At 41.5% G+C, this 21,888-nt stretch overlaps 1 protein-coding gene across 9 annotated transcripts in view; it reads left to right on the top strand.

Moving 5' to 3' along the window:
* The window catches only part of DCBLD2 (discoidin, CUB and LCCL domain containing 2), a 419,219-nt gene that overhangs the window by 305,176 nt on the left and 92,155 nt on the right, over positions 1-21,888 (top strand). For 3 of the 9 annotated variants that reach the window (XR_013181028.1, XR_013181027.1, XR_013181026.1), the window contains exon 1: positions 4,773-5,047. The exons of 2 other annotated variants lie outside the window; for them this stretch is intronic. Coding sequence is in view for 4 of the 7 variants with exons in the window: in XM_077174334.1 (XP_077030449.1) it covers positions 4,936-5,047 (112 nt within the window). In the remaining 3 variants the exon portion in view is untranslated. Of the gene's footprint in view, positions 1-4,763; positions 5,048-21,888 lie in introns of those variants that run through there. 4 more of the 9 variants (XM_077174335.1, XM_077174336.1, XM_077174334.1 and 1 more) reach the window with 3 other exon arrangements.

The following is a 21,888-nucleotide window of genomic DNA, read 5'->3' on the forward strand; positions in this document are numbered from 1 at the left end:
TCCTTGACCTTGTTGGGATAATTCCTCCAAATGTGCCCCTTTTGCTTGCAGTAGTAGCACTCGAAGTCCTTCTTCTGGTAGTTCGAACCCTTTCCTTGGGAAGGATTTTGTTTCTTCGCTGGAGCTGTTTTTGCCGAGTCTCTGACCTGTTCTTGTTTCTGTGCTTCCCTCACTGCAGCCACTAGCACTTTCACTTGAATCTTTTGCTTTTCTTCGTATCTTCTCTTGTAGATCTTCTGGGCTTCTCAGAGCAGTTCCTGCAGTTCCCTGTCCTGCCATCCATCTATCATTTCCAATTTCTTCCTTATGTCTTCCCATGATTTCATCATGAATTGGGTCTTCAGCAAGACCGCACCAATCGGAGAATCGGGGTCCGTCCGGGAACACATTCTCAGGCTCTTTCGGAGCCTTTCCAACCGTTCTGTGGGGGTTTCGTTCTTTCCCTGACATTCCCTGAGTACTTTACTCATCTTTTGTCCCTTTGGCACCACCTCCCTGATACCTTGTATTATCATATTTCTCAAATTTATCATTTTCTGCCTCCCTTCCTCCGTCTGGGTGTTCCAAGACGGCTTTTGGTCCGGCCACCTCTGATCTCCTCGCTCCCCCTGGGGATTCCTGTGCTCCCAATCCTTGATCGGAGCTTGTCTGATCATTTCCCTCTCCTCGTTGAACAGCAACCTCAGGATTGCATTGAGATCCTCTTACATGTAGGTGCTGGTTCCTAGAAATTCATCTAGCCTTTCTGCCACACCCAAAGGATCGTCCATCAGCTTCCCCATCTCTTTCTTGAAAGCCCTCATGTCCCCAGTGTTGATCGGCACATGTACAAAGCCGATAACTCCTGGAGCTGTTGGTACTTCCCGTAAAGGGAAGAGACAAGGCTTTTCCTCCTCATCATCACTAACTCCAGTGGTTGCCCTCCTCATCCTCCGCCTCGTTCGACGGGCCGGAGGAGAGTTTGCTTTCTTTGGGAGAAATACCTCTTTCTCCTCAGTCTTGGGAAGGGTCGGTGGCTGGGGCTGCTCACATGGGAGTGAAAGCGCCATTGCCTGCTCTCGTGGGAGAGAAGGTGCCGCGGCCAGCTCCAGTGGGAGTGGTGGCGCCAAAGCCTGTCCCTGCGGGATCGATGCCTTGGGAGGCAACGCAGGCACCTGAGTTACTGTGCTGGTGCGGGCTGGGGCGGAGGGACAAGGTAGGGAGGTGGAAGGTTTTCCAGCGGTTCCCACTCCTTGCCCTGGTTTGCCGAGCGTCTGAGAGCTCTGATCGGGTATAATCCCGAACAAGCGTATTTCCACATCTCAGCATACTCAATTTCCTCAAAATCCTGCGGGCGGTGATCAACTACGTGGTCGTACAGGGATTCGCACGCCCATATCTCGAAAGTGCCGAACACCGGCCAAACCACATATTTCACAATCTCTTTTCCCCCCCACTTTTGCATACAAAACTGTATCATCTTTTCCTTGGACTTTCCCACCTTCCTGGGGCTGTCGTCCCAGTGTTCTAACATCCATCCCAACGGGCTTCCCCTCAGGATTTCAGGCAGAACCTTACTCGGGATCTTGGGGAGGTTTCTCCTGGGGCTTTTTCTGGCACTTACTCTTTTTCAATCCCATTTTCCCAAAAACCCCATTCGCTAATTTTCTCACCTTGAGTCCTTCGGCTGGGATTCTCGATGCAAGTCCCAAGTCTTTGTCCGATGTTGATTTCCTAAGTCTGTGAAACACTACCAGTCTACTCAGCCATGCAGAGAACTGTTCCGCAGGTCTTTTGACTGTTATCGAGCTCTCTTACCTGATTCTCCGAATCAGAAGATGGACCGGCTCCTGAAATATTTCGGGAACGTTCTTTCACCTCCTGACCCAACAATGATCAACCCCCTAAACACCCTATGAGTCCCAGGTCCCACGTCTGACAAGGAAAAGCACTCGCTTCCCCCTTGACCGACCACTTCCCTTGCGGAAGAGTGGAACTGTGATGGTGGGATCCACACTACTTTTGTGATAGAATCAGGTCTCACACATGCTCAATCACATCCCACTCAACGACATGGTACTCACGGGTCCTTTCACACATGGATTCTTCATGCACGTCGATTTTCTGAGAAAAAAAAAAAAGGACCACAGCCTCGGAGATCCCTCTTTGGATCGTTCCAAGTTTCCAAGAGCTCTGGGGCCCGTTTTATCCCTCTTTGGCTCTGGTTCTGGCTTCGGTTTGGTGTTTGGTTTTGTGAACTCCCAATCCCGTCAGGCTTTGGGAGTTCACAAAAACTCAGTGGGAGTTTTGAAATCAGTGAAATCAGTGGGGCACCTCCTGACTGGAGAGGGATCCCCAAACCCCAAATTCAAATCACGTCGGGGGTCACCAGAATTGTTATAAATGATCAATCGAAAGCCAAATTATCAAACATGCAAAAAGATTTATTTATCTTTTTCCGCGACCAAAATATGGTCCTCAAAACCACCACAGCCAAAGAGACAGCGTTGAGCCTGGGATCGGCACTGGGTGTACCTGGATCTGACCTCTATCGCATCGGACCCCTGCCTCGTTCACAAGAGCTGCTTCTAGCGGAGATGTTTTATACAGTTTATTATGCCCGAGGCAAAGGAGTCCAAGTTTCTTTTGTAACTCTGCATATTCATAGTTGGTTCTTTCACTGTGCAGAGTTGGACAATCGCCGTTTCCTGGTTGATAGCCAGCCTTGATCGAATCCCAGGAAGTTGTGTATTCACATGTATCTTTCTGGCAACTTCGGCTATCTTGATCGATATTATCAACAGGGCGATGATCGCTCTTAGGTGTCTTCCGATGACTCGGGCTAATGGTGATCATCGTGCTGGGTGCATCTAATTATAAGCTAAATGCCAATCATTATCTGGCCGCCTTCAGGAATTTCGGAGTTTGAATAGACATCTGCCTCCCAGGCTGCTTGTGGTCAGAGACTCATTTGGATTTCACAATCTTTATAAAATACATTCTTTTATAGCATGAATTATTTCTAACATATATTACACACGAAAACCATGTATTAAGACAAGTCTTTCAAACCGTTGCATTGGTAATCCTTGCGCTCTGTAGATTCTATAAATCTTTGAGTCTTTTGAGATGTATAACCTTTAATAGTTTATTATTGCTTCTGTCAGGATGGTCAGGATGGTGGTGCTCCCTTTGCAAAATATGTAAGCTAGGGTCCACAAAAACCATTTGTAGTCAGGGAAAGTAGCTTTGGGATAAACTTCTAAGAATTATTAGGCAAATTTGCCCTAAATTTAGAATAGTTAAATCAAGTTCACAAAATAACTTGACAACAGAACATAACACAGGAGGAAACCTCTGTCAGGTCCACCAGAAACTGCTACTGAATTACATGTAACATGTTCAGATGCTCCTCTTAATGCATGGCACCATTAAGCCATGCATTAAATTATTCAAGGAGTGATTTTTCCAGTACACAGTAAATACTACCAATGACTGGTGGTCTTAGGAATGTGGTCCCTGTAGTACAGAAAGGATGTTATTGTAGTGATATAACTGCTTCACGTGACCTATGGCATGAACTTCTGTGTCTGGTGAATGGAAGACAAAGGAACATATATAAATTATTTTTGATTCACCTTCCATTATGTGTTGCAGGATGTCTTGGTGGCTATTACATCTTACAAGATGACTAAAAAGATTCATCTATAATACACTTCCTTGACTTTGCTTTCATTGGGGTCTCGTCCCATGTCATTAAAAGGTTTCAAAAAGGGAAAAATATGAAATGTTCTAAAATGCTCATGTTTATCATTTCCTAATTATATGAGAAGCCACCTTCTAGTAGCTGTGGCACAACTATGGGCCAAACAAAAAAACGTGTAACAAAATTCTGCTGTCTTTAGTCTGAGCATCCAAATCTGTTCTGGAATCTTCTAAGATTTGGCACAAGTGTTATGGATGATATGCTCAAGGAAGGAAAGGTAATGCCCTCCATGTTTCTTTGTCAATAGGCTATAGTAGCCCTTATACGAAGCCTTAAATAAGCTATAGGCATTGATGTGGACATAGTTAAGTTTTCAGCATCTTAATAAGGAATAGTAATGTTAAAACAATTCTAAACATAATCTAAATACTTCTTCAAGCAACTCTGTGGATTGGGTAAAACAGGCTCCTGAGATGGTTTTCCTGCCATTTTGGTGGGGCCAGCACTGGACACTCCTTGTCAGGATCCAGTAACTGTGGCGTAGAGCTGTTTGGGAGAAGTGGAGAACAATTTCGTCCTAAAGTCCTACAGTGCAACAGCTGGAAAGCTCTCTAATCACACATGGTGCGTGCTCAAAAGCTGGGGGACAAGGGCTAAAGCTACAATGGCTTGGGACCTCATAGCCAAGCCCTCCCACATCTAGAGCTGAATTCACGTTAGCGTGTGGAGCACTATGACACCAGATTATCCTTTCTATTAACAACAGCAATACTCGTGTTTCCAACGGCTTTTGTTTGAATTTTCCCCAGAAATTTTGTCTTAAATCTCCACTTATAGAGGGGACAAAAGCTCAAAAAAGTGAAATATTCGTAGCCAGCTCGCAGAGGAGGTCGGATGTGGAACAGAGCGGGAATTCAGGCGCTGGGTCCCTGGGACTCGGTCTGGGGCCGTAAGCCTCGCGCAGGCGGCCCGGGAGGGCGCGGCTCAGGGCGGGAGAAAAGGGGGCCCCACGCTCGGCGGGGCCGCGCCGGAGCCGCCGCCACCTGGGGCTCCGCGGCGCCTGGGGCTGGCCGTGCGGAGCGGAGGGGGCGGCAGGAAGCGGGGCGGTCCTGCGCGCCCCCGGAAGCGGTTGGGCGGTCGAAGGGACGGGCGGCCTGGCGGGAGCGCGGCGCTCAGACGCGGTCCAGCGCGGCCGCCCCGCAGCCCGCGATGCCCTGGGACCGCCGGGAGCGCCGGCCACGCCGCGGGGCATGGTGAGCCCGGGGCGGCCGCTCCCCGCGGGGACCCGGCGGGCGGCCTCGCTGCTCCGCCCCAGCCTCCTCCTTCTCCTGCTGCTGCTGCGGGGCACCGCGGCACAGAAAGGTGGGTGCGAGAGCGGCGGCGGGCGACCCCCTTAGCCCTGGCGGCCGGGGGAGGGAAAACCAATTCTCCGGGGCTCTGCTGCTGGGAGGGGGCGCCCCTCGGCATATGGCCCTTAGCGCCGAACCTGTCCCCGGCCTGGCCCACAAAGGGCAAGAGAAGAGCCCCGTTTCGGAAAAAAAAAAAACCAAAAACAAAACAAAAAAAACCAAACCAAAACCAAAAACTAAACAAGAAATATTTTTTTTTCCTGCCCGCTCCCGCACTCCCACGGGGAGCTGACGGAAGGAGGGCTTCACCCGGGCGGGGCGCGACGGCGGCTCGGAGGGGAGCTGGGGCTGTGGAGGCAGCTCGGGGCACTGGGGCAGGGCAGGGGTTGTGTGGGGTTCGGCACGCCCGGCCCGCGGGTGACCCCCTCTGCAGGCTGTGGAGTGTTCGGTGTGAGCCAGGAGGCGGATAAAGGGGAGATTCTGCTTGCTCTGAAAAGAAATTAACACTCGCCCGAGAGTATGCAAAATGTGTATAGGAGAGAAACGTGTGACAGAGTAGTAGGCGTTGTTGGGTTTTGGTGTTTTGGGGGTTTTTTTGGTTGTTTCGGGTTGGTTTTTTTTTTTTTTTGTTTTATTTTTTGGGTTTTTTTGTGGGTTTTTTTTTGGGGGGGGGGTTTGGTCTTGTGGGGGTTTTGTGGTTTTTTTGGTGGGTTTGTTTTGTTTTTTGGTTGGGGGGATTTGGTTGGTTGTTTTTGTTTTTTTTTTTGGTTGGTTTGTTTTAGTTTGGGGTTTTTTTGTTTAGAGAAATCGACGAGATTTCTCCTCGGTTGGAATTAATGAGGAGGCTTTAGCACTGTGAAAATTGCAAGGCCCAATTTGGTCACTTCATGGCAGACGATCAGAGGATGCCGCTGTGACTGTCACTTCGATCATGTGCTTGGGACAAAGTGGTGGGAGTGAGTGTTTTAACAGCAACTTGAAACTCACTTCTGGGTTTGGGAAGATCAGTTTTGTGGTTTTCAATTCCACTTGCTTCTTGCACTGGTCTTGCATCGTTTCAGAAAGAGATCTCCTCAGAAACTGTTTTGTCACATAACTTTTTCTTTCTATCTCAGAGATGGAAATATGGTTGAATTTCAGAAATGCTGCATTTAAATGCACAAAGGAAATAGGAACTATATGCACTTTACTGTTTATGCATCTAAATTAAACATTTAGTTAATTAAAATTAATTAATTGAATGGAAGAAGCTCAGTGTTGTATCCATAGAGCAAGGTAGTTGTGTGGACCTTTTCCTCTTATTTCCAGCTAATTGCATTTATGTTCCTATACACCTACAAAACAAATGCTAATAAGCATTTGACACAGCTGGGGTTATTTTCCTGTAATTTATAATGGAGCTGGAGAAGACCCATTTGCTTTTGAGAGGAAATTGGACCGTTTTAATAGCCTGTCTCTTGAAGGTAGCTGCTGGATGAGACGGGCAGCAGCAAGGTGTTAGTTCATGCTGTAGGAGCATCATGCTTGTGCTGACCTGACACTTGTGTGACCTTTTGGTGAGCAGACTGAGTTTGTTATTCTAGGAGAAGACTGAAATAACTGTAGGGGTAGGGAAGAGTCATAATTTACGTGCAGATGATTGAATCAAACTGGCTTGCTGATTAGTCAGGGGTGTGTTAGAGGGGGTGGGACCATGCAGCAAGAAAAGGAGCTTGCGATGACAGCAGGCTTTTAGTACTTCATCTTTGTGTACTTCGGCTAACTGCTGAAGGGCTTCTACCCAGGATTTCAAGTTGCAGCGTTAATGCTTAAAGTTAGATCAGAAGTTTCACTTTTGAGTAGGAGGGGAACCTTTCTGTTGACAAGCCTCATTTTATTTGCTAACAAAAGCAGAGCTTGTTGTAAGGTGGGGGACTCTGGTATTGTTGAATTCAATGCTTCAATATGAGAAACTGCTAGAGCTTATAAGAAGAGTTCTGCTAGTGAGGGACTGTTTCCTTGCCAAAATATTTTCATTGAACTTATTCTAGAGAAGGTTGGAGAGCCCATGTCCTGTATCTCTAAATGCTGGCATAATTCCAATTTGGGTAAGGAATCCCATATAGAAATGAAGCTGCTGTGTAGCTTTTGAAGGTCTGCACAAAGTTATTACTCAATTAGGGCATTAAATATGTGATCAGGCTTCTAAAAGAATATCTTGATTGATAATGAAAGTAACCAGGTATTGGGGAATTTCACAATTAAAGTTGCTTTTAAGCTCTTTTATTAAACTACAGTGAGTGATACTATGTTTAAATCAGTTCATACCAGAAAGGTGCTCTACAGAAAAGCATGTGAGAAATGAAAACACTATCTTCAGAAAAAGATTTAAATACCATGTTTAATGTGAGGCTTAGAGCAGCTGAACAGTAGAAAAGAAAATGAAGAATTACTTAGTAACAGAGGATCAGCCTCACTCTGTCTCCTTCCAGACAGCAGCAAACTGAGAAATGAAAAAGTGCAGGTATTGCTGTGGTGAATATATTTTTCGCACTAGCCCACTGTATTATCTTGTAGGATTCAAGTGAAATTTTTACAGTCTATCATATTTTAAATCATTCAGTGTATGTAATTCAGAATTCCTTGTTCAAGGACTTGAACTTGAGTGTGTTGCTGTCTTCAAAAATTGAGCATTTTGTATTAGCTCCAACACTTTCAGAAGTGCCTTGTGCTGCATTTCATAATCTTGTGCCTTGGGGACCGTCTAGCTGATGGCTGTGCAGGTCAGCTCTTGTGATTTTTGAAACAGTTGTGTAGTGATTCTAGATCCTGGTTGCAAGGAAATTGATATTTGAAAAGTACTTAGAGCATTTTTTTTGGTTTTTCTTGTAATTAAGCAGGTGTGAATAAAAGCAAGTCAGCAGCTAAGCTTGCTGCTCTTTATGGATTGAATTTTGAGAAACAGTGTTCTTAGCAGATATTTAGGTCTTGACATAAATTTGGTATGGTCTGTTCATTAACTTTTTTTTAAATTTAGAAAAACACAGCTAGAGGAGGAATGGTTGCTTAGCTTTCATCAAAGTAGAATTTGAATAGCGTGTCAGTAATTCTGAAGATATGAAGCTTGTAGGGTCTGTAGAGTAAGAACCTGGTTACCACACAAATTAGTTCGGTAGCCATCTGTTGGGATTCCTAGTGGATACCAATGTACCTGTAAAATGGGAAAAAATGCCAGAAGTTAGAAGGTGCTTTTTATTCTGAAGCTGATTCCCTAGTGACTTGAAGCAGATTTATTTACTGTTTTTTTTTTTTTTTTAATTAGCATTGAATGCTTGTTTTTGAATGAGATTCCCATATTTTGTTCTAAACAAACAGCAGCCCATCAGGATGTTGTTATATTCTCAAGCCTTGTTGAAGAAAGTGCAAAGAACTGATTTGCCACTGTAGCTTAAAAATGTTTGCTGCGGTGTAGCAGAGAAAAAGAATTTCTGAATGTCTGGTGCTGAGTTACTGTCATCTGAAAAATGAAGTGGAAGAACTAATGTCCCTGTGCACATTGAAATGGTTTTCCAAGGCCTTGTGTTCAGGGACTCAGCCACAGTATTTGTGGATCATTTGTGTTTTCCTTGTTTCTCATCAGTTCCTTGGTGTGCTTTCCTCTCCACAGCATTCCTGGTCTCACCTCTGCTTGTGCCTTCCACAGGGAGTAGGCAGTGGTGGCTCTGGCTGTGGCCAGTCCAGAGCTGGGCAGGTGCTGATCCGTCAGCCATAGTTTGGGGAGAAGGAATCAGGCAAAGAGCAGATGGCTCTAGCTACATGTCCCATGGCTGAGCAAGATGGAGGGAGACTGCAGCTTCTCCCTCAGGGTCCTGGAAGAGATGATCTCCTGCTATGCCAGGTGCTGACGAGGGTTCCAGCTGCTGGGGTAGCCCACTCCAGGTGTGTCTTTTTCTGCTGCAGAGAACTCTGGGCATGTGAATACAAAGCACTGCCACAAAACAGTCTGTCACATGAGCGATTGCCATGTGCTGCCATGCACACAAGTGCCAGTTTCTATTCTTGCTAAATTAGATTGGGTGGTGTCTCACTACTCTGTATCTCTTGTCCTTGGCTGGGCTCATCTGGAAGAAAGGGAGTCACAGCCAAACCCAAAAGGAATTATTTTGATTTAAAAGACCCTCAGATCTTTGCATGACAGATTTATTGTCCCTCAAATTAACATCAGATTAAGTGTTTTATGAGGAAGAGTGCTCTAATGGACTGTTTCGCTTTTTTAATGGGACAGTTTTACTTAAGAGTGCAAAATGTTTTGAAGATGCAGTTGTACAGCCTGAGGATTCAGGGATTGGTACCATTTAGGCAGGACTGCTGAGCCAAATCACTTTCATCCCTGTGTTGAGAAGTATGGAAGAATTTTTCAAGACCAGGGCTCAAAGTTAGAGTAGGCTTTTTCAGGTTTTCTGATGCTCTTTTTAACTTCCCATCATTGCACCTTGAAGATGGATTTAGAGAGGAGGAGCAGTGCTGTAAAGAATTTTGTGGGGGAATGCACTTCCTGAAGGGAAGTGGGCTGGTACTGGAAGTATAGACCTAACAAGAGTGGATATTCTTTGCTCTTGAAAACAAGAATCTCAGCAAGGTTATTTTCCCCCTCCAGTTAATGAGCCTTATTTGAAGTGGGTGTGGGAATCCAGTGGGCAAAATGTGCGCCCGTGTGTTCTGCAGAGCATCCTTTCTGGGAGGGTGCCTCCCAGTACTGGTGGCTTGCTTCAGCCCAGCTCATCTGGGAGCCTGTTGAGGTCGTGCTAGCCTCGTTCCTGTAAAGAATGCAGGAATCACCCTTTTGTGTAAGTACCCTTTGTAGCTCTCATGCTTATGACAATGTTCTGCAGTTTGGATATAAGCAGTACAATGCATGTCGGTTTTATATATATAACTATGTGTCTGTGGCTATAAAAATCAAGCATCTGAGCTGGTGTTAGAAAAGCAGTGTAAGTGTTCTTTCAGAAGCTTGTATGCTGTTACTGTGTGCATCTCAAGCCAGTGACCTTCTAGCAAATTATTTTCCTGCTACTGTATGGAGATGTTCAGCTTTCAAGGTTTTCAGGAGTTTTTTCTTACATTATTAATATAAGAGAAAAATAAATATCTTGTTCCTCTGCAATTCTGCCAGCCTGCTTTATGCTGTGGGAAATGATACATTAGGTTTTCAATGCAATTACTGCTGCTCTGTGTAGTTGAAGTCATCAACAGGTTAAGGGCTGCCTTGAATGCATCAGCTTTCATAGGTCAGATAGTCAGCAGTTCAAATGCAATCTTTGTTGGAATTGCTGCTCTGCATATTGTGAAATGTTTCTATATTGGTTATTTTATTCATATTTTGAAAGGCTTTAAAAAAAAGCTGTTGTTTGTCACCCCCTCTTTTATAACTGCACCCTGTGCTTTGGGAAAACCTGGAATGTGTTTTGTAGTCAAAGCATTTCCTTCCCTCCTGCATTTTCTGACTGAGTTGCTGTTAGATTAATTTCTCTAAATCAAATATTGTGGAATATTCAGCATCCTTTTATTTAAAACAGTGTAGTTGAAACCATTGTCCAAGCATAGAGTGTGGATTTGTTACTAAACTGAAGTTTGGGGAGGTGGAGAGGGAGAGCAGAAGTAATATTGATGTAGAAGGCCATGTGGTAACTTGTATTAAGATAGAATTTTCAGCCCTGGGGTTTTTTTATCCAGAATGGTGGATTGTTATCTGTGAAGCTTGTTCATTAATGCAGTAATGAAATACCAAATTTTGCTAAACAGCATCTTTTGCCATCTATTACTGGAGGCAAACAGCTTGAGTTGTGCTATTTGTAGTCTGTTTGAACTTGTTGCTTTACAACTGAACGCTTTGTTATTTGAAACAAAAAATATACCTGAAAATTTTTTAGTGACTTGACCTTTGGACCACAGATTTTGAAAATGGCTCCTGGTTGATGCATCTTTTGTCTAGTGCATGAAAAAAAAAAATCAAAAACCTGAACACCAGCACTTGAATGGGTAAAAAGCGTTTAACCTATGCTTTCTTTTCTAGTGTGTAACTTCTGGTGTTTCCCTGCATGACTTCTTAGTTTCATTTGGTGAAGAGTTGAAAGAGGATAACATTTCTCTATGGTTGCTAACTCTGCAAAAATTAAATTAAAGTAGATAGTTTCTACTTGTTTAGCTATCTCACTATTTCAATCAATTGGATCATGGAATTGTAACACAGTCATTTGGTACTGCTTATGGCATTTGCATGCTTCCTGTTGGCATTTCTTCAAAATCTCTGTGTTTGGAGTTTTCACTTCTGTTTGGGTTATATGCTTTTTTTCTCTGCCAGTATTAAAATAAAAATAATTTTCAGTGAGTTAGCAGTCTGTAAGGTTTGGACCAGCACAGCTGGTGGATACTGAAGCTCAGTGATTAGTTGTCTCTTTGATTTTGGTGAGTTTAGTTGCATCCTGAAAATCAAGCATATAAGTGTTCATCTTTGCAGTAAGTGACAACTCATATTTTGTTGCAAGTTTGCAGTGAGACTGATTTGAGATGACCTCTCTAGCTATAAAACAACTGGAATATATTTGCAGTACCAATGTGAAATGCAAGTCCATGAACCAGTAGAAGTGCAAGGATTCTTAGCAGCCTTAGGCAGTTGCTTCTAAAAAAGTACATTCTTTAGAAGAAAAAGGATTGCTGGAAGCAGAAAATGTGTAAATGGGGGCTGACTATGTACATGTCAGGCATGCTAGTTTTTGGTGTTTGCTGACGTGAGGAGGGTGCGTTGGCCTGGTCACTGGTCTCTATACAAGAGATGTTGTGCATTGTGACTCAGGTAATCATTATTTCCCTACAGTTAATTAACTGCTGATATTAATATATATATACTCTGTTATATTCTCTATCTTAAGGTATATATAAATATACTCTGTTCTCAGTACCTTACTGAAAATGCTAACTTCTGTCCTGCGAGTATCCAACGCCTCTTGTTTTTGAGTGGTGTCACAGTTAGGAGGTCCCAGTTCTGCACCATGGCTGCGATGGTTGCGTACATTGCTATCACATTAGTCAATGTCGTGGAAGCCAAACCAAGTTGGTGAGCTCAGTTGTGTCATTCCTGGCAATACCAATAGGTGTGTTTTTAAGAATGTCTTAGAAACAGATGGGGTGGGGATGGGGTGTTGTTTTTGTATTTTATTTGTTTTCGTCTCCAGGTGTTTAAAGCATGGTAGCTTTAGAAATAGTTAAAAAGTCTCTTTTTCAGGATGCCTTTGCTCAAGTCTGAAAACTTTCTGGAAAGAAATTTAATGCATCTTCCCGAATTCCCCTTAGTTAGAATAGTGACTAGCCAACTTTAAGTAGTCAAGGTGTACAAGAAATCATACTTTGAAGGGCCTTTCTGCGCTTCAGTACACTATGAAACCATCATTGTGTAAAATGACTTATAAATTAGGATCACACAGGCTCAAACGTGACACCTTTTTTCTTTTTGAGAATGTCTCGAGGTTTTTTATTTGTGTAGTTTTTCAGTGCTTCTTTTTTTTTTTTAATATTTCTCTGGCATTTTCTTTATGCCAAGTTGCTCTTTCATTGGCAAAACTGTATTACAGTGGTTTTGTTAAATATTGTAAAGAAAAAAAAAAGGGTTTTTATTTTCTTTGTGGGAATATTTGATTTTGTTAACATTTTTCGTTGTTCAGTAAAAGTTTTAAATTAGTGAATAATGTTTTAACATTCTTCATTATGTGAAAACTCAATTCAATAAATCACAGGGGACTGCCTTATTAACCATATTCCATAGATCATGCATCATTTATGAGCTGAAAAGTGGAAATAAAATCAATGGTCAGACCATCTATATGCTTTATTAAACACTCCCTTTTCCACTTCACTTCCTTTTCCACTTCACTTCTTCACTAGTTATTCCCCCCTCTAAATCTCCCTCCCAGATGTTCAAGTTTTCTAAATATACTTTTAGCTCAAGGAAGAGGTTTTGTTATCTAGGATTGGAATATTATCCATCAGAATGACAATTCTTGCCAGCTACTCATCTTTGGCTTGTCAGTCTTGCTGGAATTTGGTGGATTGTGCATGTGATCATGTGGATTCTCGTTTAAATTTTTCTCCCCAAAATGGTTTTACTGATAGAACCACTTGTTTAAAGCAACCCCTCTCATTTTCTTGTTTCTTTACTTTAATTGCTGTCAGAAGTATGCAATATGATGCATCCTTGTCAATTCTGCTAATGGTGGAAAAGGGAACTTGAAAAGCTTGACATGCTTCTGAGAATGGTTGTGAGCAGATAATTCTTCTGTCATGGTTTCTAAACAGGAGAATGGTGTAAATGCTTCCCAGAGTGATGCTGTCAGTCATCACACTAGTACTGTTTATTGTGACCTGGCATTTAATCAAGATTTTGTAGAGAGCTTTTTGGATAATTGGTTAGCTGAGAAAGGACACTTCGATGTGATACCGATGGATAAGGATAGGGGAAACAAGCTGGGGATTGTGAAACCAGTGCCCAATCACTGACAAAGGTCATAGTGACTTTCGCTGAAACGGGAAGACGGGGGAGAAAATCGCTTGCCAGAAAATGTAGATATCTTAGGTAGAGAAGCTAGAAGAATGCAAACATAGAAACAAAATAATCATTAGAAGATAGAAGTAGGTGTGGTTGATTTTAAGTGTGCTTTAACCAATAATGAGCTCAGCTTTTGCAATATGTATAAGCTTCATTAACACCAATATAAATATGTGTGAGCGTTCAATAAACTTGGGGATTTGTCATCCACGCATATTGTGTGCTGCAATTCCTCTGCCGTTCATGACAAGATTTGTGTATAAATATTCTATAAAATTATTCCAGATGTGCAAAAGGATAATTGATTTTCATCCCTAAGTACCCTTCTCTCCTCCTCTTCAGTGATCCATTTGTGATTTTCCTAAACTTTGATCGGGCCCTCATAAGACCTCAAATGTTGCTTAACTGTGAAGAGGAAATCTTTTCAAGTCTCTTAATTGCAAATTCTTGCAATTTGGAGTAGAAGGAGTGCCTGTTTCAGTGCCCAGTTGCTGCTTTCGATGTTGAAGGATAACAATGAACTGTTTTGCAGTTGTGCCACAGCTCTCTTTCATTTTACCCCAATATAAAATTAAAAATGCAAAAATAGGATGTGTAAAGTGTTTTAATTAGACTTGGCAAGACAAGCCACTTGTATAGCTACTTGCATGTAAACATGGAGGTTTTTCTAGAGAGAAACCTCACAGGAATGAGGCAGGTGGAAGATCCTCAGGATCTTGAGTGGAAAGAAGAATTAGCGGTGCAGCTTTGCATGGTTACTCCTCAGAGTTCAGAGCTTTAGCCTCTGAAAGGATAGTGCACTACAGAGCTATAGTACATATGCTCAGTATGTTATGCATGTATGGTTGCCTTCAGGACCACACAGGGTTTCACAGCTGCTGCATCTCCAGCAGGACTGTAGTCAGTTAAAGCCCATATCTGGTTATTTTAACTTGGCTCCAGAATGGTTAAGATATGAAGAAAAACATCAACATCTTGCCTTGTTCAGTGTAGTGCAAAGAAGACACTGGTGCTCAATTTTTCTTTTGCAAATCTGTGAGTTTTGTGATAAACCAAGAAGCCTTAAACCACAGTATGTGTTAAATTCTATTTTTATGCAATTGTGTACAGGTGTCAAAGTACATCTCATTATCACAAGGGTAGAAAGAGGAATGCATTAAATTGGATGCTTTTGAACACTTGTGTACTAAGTTTAGTGATGATCCGTTTTTGTCTTTTTCCTAAGTATATTTGAAAATTTCAAATAAAGCATTTCCATTACTTTATATCTTCATTTTTAAAGAGATGTTTTTAAAGAGAAGTTCTCCAGTCCTCCTACACAAAGCATCATTTCCTTCTTGCTAGGAAGAAGGTACAGCAAAGCTGATGGACAAGCTTAAAGTTCACAGGTAGTTTTTACTGGCTGAGTTTTCACACACTGACCTCCTACATACTCTTACTATACTTCTTATGATAAATGTGGCACTTAAAAGTGGTGACTTAAACATTTAAATTTACTGTCATCTTCCTAGTTCATCATCTTGTTAATCAGTAATACATAATGCTTATTTTATTGGTTGTATTCATAGAGGGTCAAAAGTGTGGCAACATCTTTGTTTTAATGGAATATCTACAGGGCAAAATTAGGAATGAAGTGCCTTTTAGAACAGATTGTGTATTAAATTTTATGATGCTAGAATGAAGCCAAGTCATTCAAAATGGGGAAACTCCAAATAGTCCCCATGGTAATTGTGAAATTAGATTAGAAAATGAATGTTAGAAATCAAGATGATACTGTATGCCACCTACACCAGGAGAAGGAGCTGCTGGTGCACAGATGTGGATTGGGACTGTTTCATCAGTTGGATGACAACCTTTAAAGAGGGTTAGAAATACATGTAAAGTCTCTCTTCTTGATGCAGCTGTGGGGTGCAAATAATAACTGTGTTCTGAGGTTTTCAGTGACAACTGTGTTTTAAGATTTTTTCTTTCTTTTTTTTTTTTTTTTTTTTTTTTTTTTTTTTGTTCGGGTACCCAAACCAGGAGCTTCCTCCCTGACAGCTTCTGTTGATTCCATGGTACCAAAAACTATTCTTACCTGTGGCTGCTGCTGTCTCTTCCCTGTCCCTGCCTTGCATCCTCTGCATTGCTCAGGCTCCACTGGCTGGTAGGCGATGCCCATCCTTCACCCAGCAAACGGCAGCTGGGATGGGAACCTGGGCTGAGAACTGGGCTGCAGCCCAACAGGGGTACAGTGAGCACTGGCAGAGGGTGGGGCAGGGAAGGGGCAGCTGCTCCTGAGAGGCAAGATGGTGCTGCCACCCTGGATCTACAGGTTAGGCTATGCAGTCTCATTTATGAACTGGAAAAGGAAGGGGGAAGTGTTGAGTGTAGTGTTAGTTTAGCATGTGAATTATTAGTATGATTGGACAACATTTTTGCCTCTTAGTTGACATACATGAGGCTTGTGAAATTTCATGTGGTCCTAGTGTGGGGAGGAGTTTGAAGCCCATTTTGACCATGACCATTGCTTATTGTCATAGTGTTTTTTGCATGACTGTCTGTGTGTTATTTTTCATTTATTCATCATCTGTTTCTGTTGTGTAGCACTTAAAGCACTAAAGCACAACAGTGTTTATTTTTAAGAACGTGTTGGTGCAGATTGTAAAGTAAATGCTGTGTCCTTGGACGTGGGCAAGCTGCATGTGCCAGCCAAACAAAGACATAGAGCATGAGTTGTCACTGTGAATCAGCCTAGCCAGCAGATCAGAGGGGCTTCTGTATCATGTACCACTGAGCACAGTGGTACACAGTCCTCTCACAGACTTCTCATGTAAATCACTCTTCGCTGTGCCTAGGCTGTCCTTGTAGGCTCCTTTTGCCAGCATACTATTTAAGCAAGTCATACCTGTCCCTGGGATCTTACTCACCATAGTTTCCATGGTATCAGTAAGTGAAAGCCTTGCAGCACAGTCTTACACAGCTGATGTCTCTTCTGTTCTTTTAGTAGTTGTCAGTTTAGTTTGTACATCACAGCACAGGAAACACATATCTTATCTGCTCTGACAACTTAATAATTTTAGATCATTATTTTAAAATGGTATCATATTTTGGATGCTAAATTTAGGATTCCTAAGTGTTACTCTTTTGTGTAAAATTCGGTGGCTGAAAGCTAAGACTGGAGTTCCAGAGAGGATGATTGTAAAGCTGATTGTACAGATTAAAATAATAAAGTGCTAATTATCACTAACCCAGCACGTGGCCCATATTGTAAATGAAAACAGTAAAATTTTGTTGTAATGGCATATTAAATTTTGTACTTTTGCTGTAAAAACAAGAATCAGCCACTGTCTCCTCTTACCCTCTCCTGTCACCCCACTGAGCTGCCAACATTTTAAAAAGCAAAATGCTTACTGTGCTTTTGTCCTGTTCCTGTCTTTTCCCATAATTTCATTAACTGTCTAAGGGTGCCCCACAGCAGGTAAATCAATCCAAGCTGGGGGAGTCATAATCCCACCTGCCCTCCACTTCTTGCCCTGCCATAGGCAGTGGCACCAAGAGCTGCGTCAGAGAGCTGGGTTGATGCAACCCAGCACTGTGTGGGGGCAGTGGGTTGGGGGACACTCTGCAGCCAGCTTGTTCCTTGGGCCAGTGCACCACTCTTGTGTGACTGCTCTTCTCAGGGTTGGGATGGTTTCTGCCTCTCTGGTTGGCGTTCAAGATTGTTTAAAATGCAAACATGGGTTGGCAATGCTGATGAAAGAAGCAGTTGCTGGTGTTCCCCTACTGTCTTATCCCTCTGTCAAGGAAGGCACTGCTGCATATGCATACTCAAATAAATTTGGGGATTGCTCTAGGTTAAAACCAACAGCTATTTTTATGCCAAGTCCCTCCTCTGGTTGGCCATGTGGTTTCATAAATGTTTGCCTCCAGTACCAGGAAAGGTGTGAGAACATGTGGCCAAAAGTGAGAGGCAGACAAGGCTTGCTGTTGTCTGTGGCTGTGCTAATTTAAAGTTGCCTTCAAGTGTTTATTGAGCTGTGGCCTTGCTTGTGACAGTGTGGACTATTTTATGTTGTGAAACGTCTGTAATGCAATGAAATGCCCAAACCAGTGTGTTACTGAGGCAAGTAAATGGCATTAAGATCAAAGTGGACTGTGTGCTTGCTGGCTTGTTAAGAAAATTAATTTTGACAGTGGAACAGATTCCTTCCTGAAAAACATCACTCTGTGGAATTTGGTGGAAACAGCAGTGAGTTTGGAGGACACAAATAAGGGCATTTGAAAATACTTGAAAAAGCTATTTAGACTTTGATGTCTCTGTGATTTAATTCCTCAGTGTTTCTTATTCATGGAACTCTTTTGTCTTTGTGTAAACTTTTTTGCCAAAAGCAAAAAGCAGATGCAGTGTTTTTTAGTATGCTGAGAAAAAGTAAGTAAATGCAGAGCACAGGAGCTGAACAGAAGAGGGGAAATTATAGTAATGCATTGAATCAGAAAGAGTTGTATATTTGGAGTTAAAATGAATGTTTTAAAATACCCTTTTTTGCTTACATGACTCTTACAGATTTGGTTCTACCTTTGTTTAGTTAAAAAAGTTTCAATTACATCCACTATTTAGTCACAAACATACAGAAAATAATAGCCTATATATGTAAAATCTTAGGAAACCCACTGGTTAAATCGAGTCTGTTCAAAAGACAGTGCCATGTGTTAAAATTGAGATTGGTGTTTTGATATATATCAGCTATTCTTTATAGGTTATAATATTAAACTGTCTAATGTCTTTATCATTCACTCTTCTCCAAGTGAGGAAAGGAAAAGTATTCACTGGTCTAAAAAATTATTTTAAACATGTTTTGATAGTGAGAACAAGTTTAGTGGTCACTAATAGCAACTGTTCTCCAGGGGGAAAAGCTCTGACTTCCACAACTAAAAAGTATAGTTAATTTTTTTTGTGGGTATTAATAACTTAGCACCCCCTCCTGCATGTTCAGTATTCTTTCATTTTATTAAATTCCACATTTTCTTCAAGTATCAAAATCCTTAGGATTTGGTATGTTTGTGTTGGTCTGAGTCCTGTATTTTGTTGATGTAAAGAACTTGGCTCTAAGAAATTGTTTTCAGCCATTGGCATGTTGCATCAGACATCAGTGTGCCATGGCCCAGGGCTCATAGGAACTCTGTCAGGAGGGTTCATCCAGGCTGCATTCAGAGGTGCCTGCAGAGCGGATGGATCCTTCTCCTGATGGCAGCAGTCTGCCTTCCTCTGCCAGCTGCTTAAGAGGTGTCCATGTTTCTAACACAAGTTTTGGTGACGAGCTGAATTTTTCCTCTTTGCTGTGAACTTGGTCCCTAGGACATGTGAGATTGGATGCACATCTACAGCCCCTCCACATGTCAGGTGTGATGTGTGCATACCATGCACACAGTGACCTGGTGTTTCTACAAAGGACTTAATCTATCCTGCAAGTGTGGGAGGCCTGTGGTGTGACAGAGAAGTCTGAAAGAAAGCAGGAGACTTGTTCAGGTGTGTACTGACAACAGAGGTTGTCAGCCCATCCAGGAATAATTGACTAGGGGATTGATGTCTGTCTTCTGTGTGTTCTTAGATATTCTACTCTCACAGGTTAACAGAAGCAAAAGATTCAGTGGCACTTGATGACTTGCAAATGAATGAAGTGTCTACTGTCCTGTATATGCTGCCATAGTGAAAAGAATTGCACTTTTTCTTGGGAGAAATTGCTGAGTATTGCAGATTGCTCCCTTGAAGCTGGATGTGTGTATGTGTCTCTGGAATTCATCAATGATGTTTAAAGAAGCGTGGTAGAAATGATGAAGCGCCACATTACCTAGAGAGGCTCAAGAACTGCCCTTTTATAGTACCAGTACAGTAGGATGTGGGTTCATGGATCTGCAGGTTTCACTGGAATTGTGATTTTTAAAATTTTCCAAATAGCTCATGTGTGATGCTGCTGCTCTTGGCAGACTGTATATGCCATGGTAATCTTCAGATTCTTCAGGCATGAAGTGTCTGGCATTTCTGTTATCACTAACCTAAGTGAAATACAATAAAAGGATCTAGTGTCCATTCAGAATAAGCTACTTTTGAAAATCGACTTCATAGCAAGATGCTGCAGGTCAGCACAACTGTTTTTCCTTTCCCTTACTTTCTAGTATGGTTGGACAGCAGACTCTTTATTATGCATAGAGGAGTATTTTTCCTTTCATGTTTTTAAGAAAGCCTGCAACAAAAGGGAGGTTTGAAATTGATGTTTCCATTAAATTGTGTGAAGGAAATTAGAAAGTTTTTCTCTCTAGCCATGGGAAACAAGACACTGTTCCAAACTACAAGAGGTAATGTTGTCATTTTTTAGTGATGTGTCTTTAAAAATCCTAATTTTTAAAACTTAAAATATTTTATTTGCATTTTTTCACCTAAATGTGTTTAGTTGTTTTGGAGTTCTTTTGCTTTTCTCATCAGAAAGCTGTGTGCTGTTCATCATGCACAGTGCAGGTACTGTTTCATACTTGAGACAAATTTACATCTTGAATGCATTTTGGGTCAAAGAGGAGACACAGGCTTTCATTTGTCTTTGATTTCCAGCAGCATAGGCTTAAGATCCAAAAAGGTGGGGAAGAATCAAAGATACAGAGTCATGTGCATTATTGGTATTTCTTGTTTTAAGAAATACTATTTGTGTGGTGACTGCATTGCAATAACAGGCCTATTGAAATGAGAAATAATTAACTTCTGTGCATTATAGTTCATGCAAGGATTTTTATTTCCCTTAAAATGCATTCAAAACAGTGAATCTGCCCATACAGGTGAATGATAGTATGATTTCATATTCAAAAGGCCACTGTGTCAGTGTATTTGCACAGTATTTTCAATCTGTGAATGAGTAAGCAATTTCTTACCCCATCACAGGAAAGGAAAAAGACAGAACTGGTTAATGGCTCATTGCTTTTGTTTAGGACATAGCCTGAAACTGACTGCTGCTTGTGTTGATAACTATTTTTATATCTCCAATATAAAGACTTTTTAAATGCTAACTCCATGTATCACCATGAATATATTTGTTGTTTTCTGTTGTTAATGTAATAAATTCCATGCATTTTATAGTGTGTGTATTTGCTTGTGAAAAGCCATTTTACTAGAAAAGGAGTCTTTTGTTGTTAAGTGTTAGCCTATTAAGACTAATCAGAAATCTGACGTTTGAATGCATGGTAGCTAATAAACCAAGGCCATACAGACTCTGCATGATAAAGTTTTCACTTTTATTTGGTTTATAACATGCCTTTTGAAAGAAACCAGGATTATAGTGATACATAAAACACGCAGTTTAGGTTACCTCTTTGTAATGTTGAACAATGGTGTCTTGTGTTAGAAAAACTCCAACTTAGAAGAGTAATTGATCAGCTGTAATCCAAATAGAAATCGTATTTGCCATGGGATAGAACAAAGTGTTTTAAAGCAAATTGCATTAATGAAAATATGGCTGAAGAACAGCTTCACAAATACAAGCTTTGATTTTACTAAGCAGATGTTCCAGTTAACTTTTCCAAGGATGCATAATTTTCATTCCAGACCACTAGCAAGGTAAACAGCTGCGGTTTGCATCTGCATCCATTTATGATTCTGTGCATACTAGCAGTACTTTTGGTTTTGTAACATGCAGCTATCTTTCAAGGTGTTCAGATTATAAGGAGAATAGTTTTTGTTAGCAAAAATTAGTTGTGTTTACAAATAGATTAATCAGACCTAGTTAACTTAATCACAGGGGTTTGTTTTTTCCATGTTGCTTCAGTGCATTGGACTTACTTTTCCCCTCAGTCTTACATGTAATACATTTAAGAATTTTGAAATTTAGTTATATTTCTAAAGTGTGTGTACAGTTTTTGTACCTAAAGTTTAGCTTACCTTTTCATATTTAGTAGAGGAACTACATGTATTATTGTGTAATATGAAACACTTAACTGTCACAACAAATTTCTGTCAATAGGAATCATGGTGATCATTGTGAACATTACTCTAAGAACATTCACATTTCTAAACCAGCACAGAAATTCTTGCTCTTTTTGTGCTACATACCGGGTGAAATGCATGTCTAGCTCTTGAGTAATCGAATTTGTCAGTTTGCTCTTTATAATTTAGTGTTGACAATACATAATTTGTGATATTGTTTTCCATTTGTTAAATTAGTTTTAGTACTGTTATTGCTGTTTAAAATTAATACTCAAATATCAGGTAGGAGGCTCCAGGTTGGAGTCACAGGAAAATTCCAAAAAATTGA

Source organism: Agelaius phoeniceus, chromosome 2 (assembly GCF_051311805.1).
Source record: "Agelaius phoeniceus isolate bAgePho1 chromosome 2, bAgePho1.hap1, whole genome shotgun sequence".
Classification (NCBI taxonomy): Eukaryota; Metazoa; Chordata; class Aves; order Passeriformes; family Icteridae; genus Agelaius; species Agelaius phoeniceus.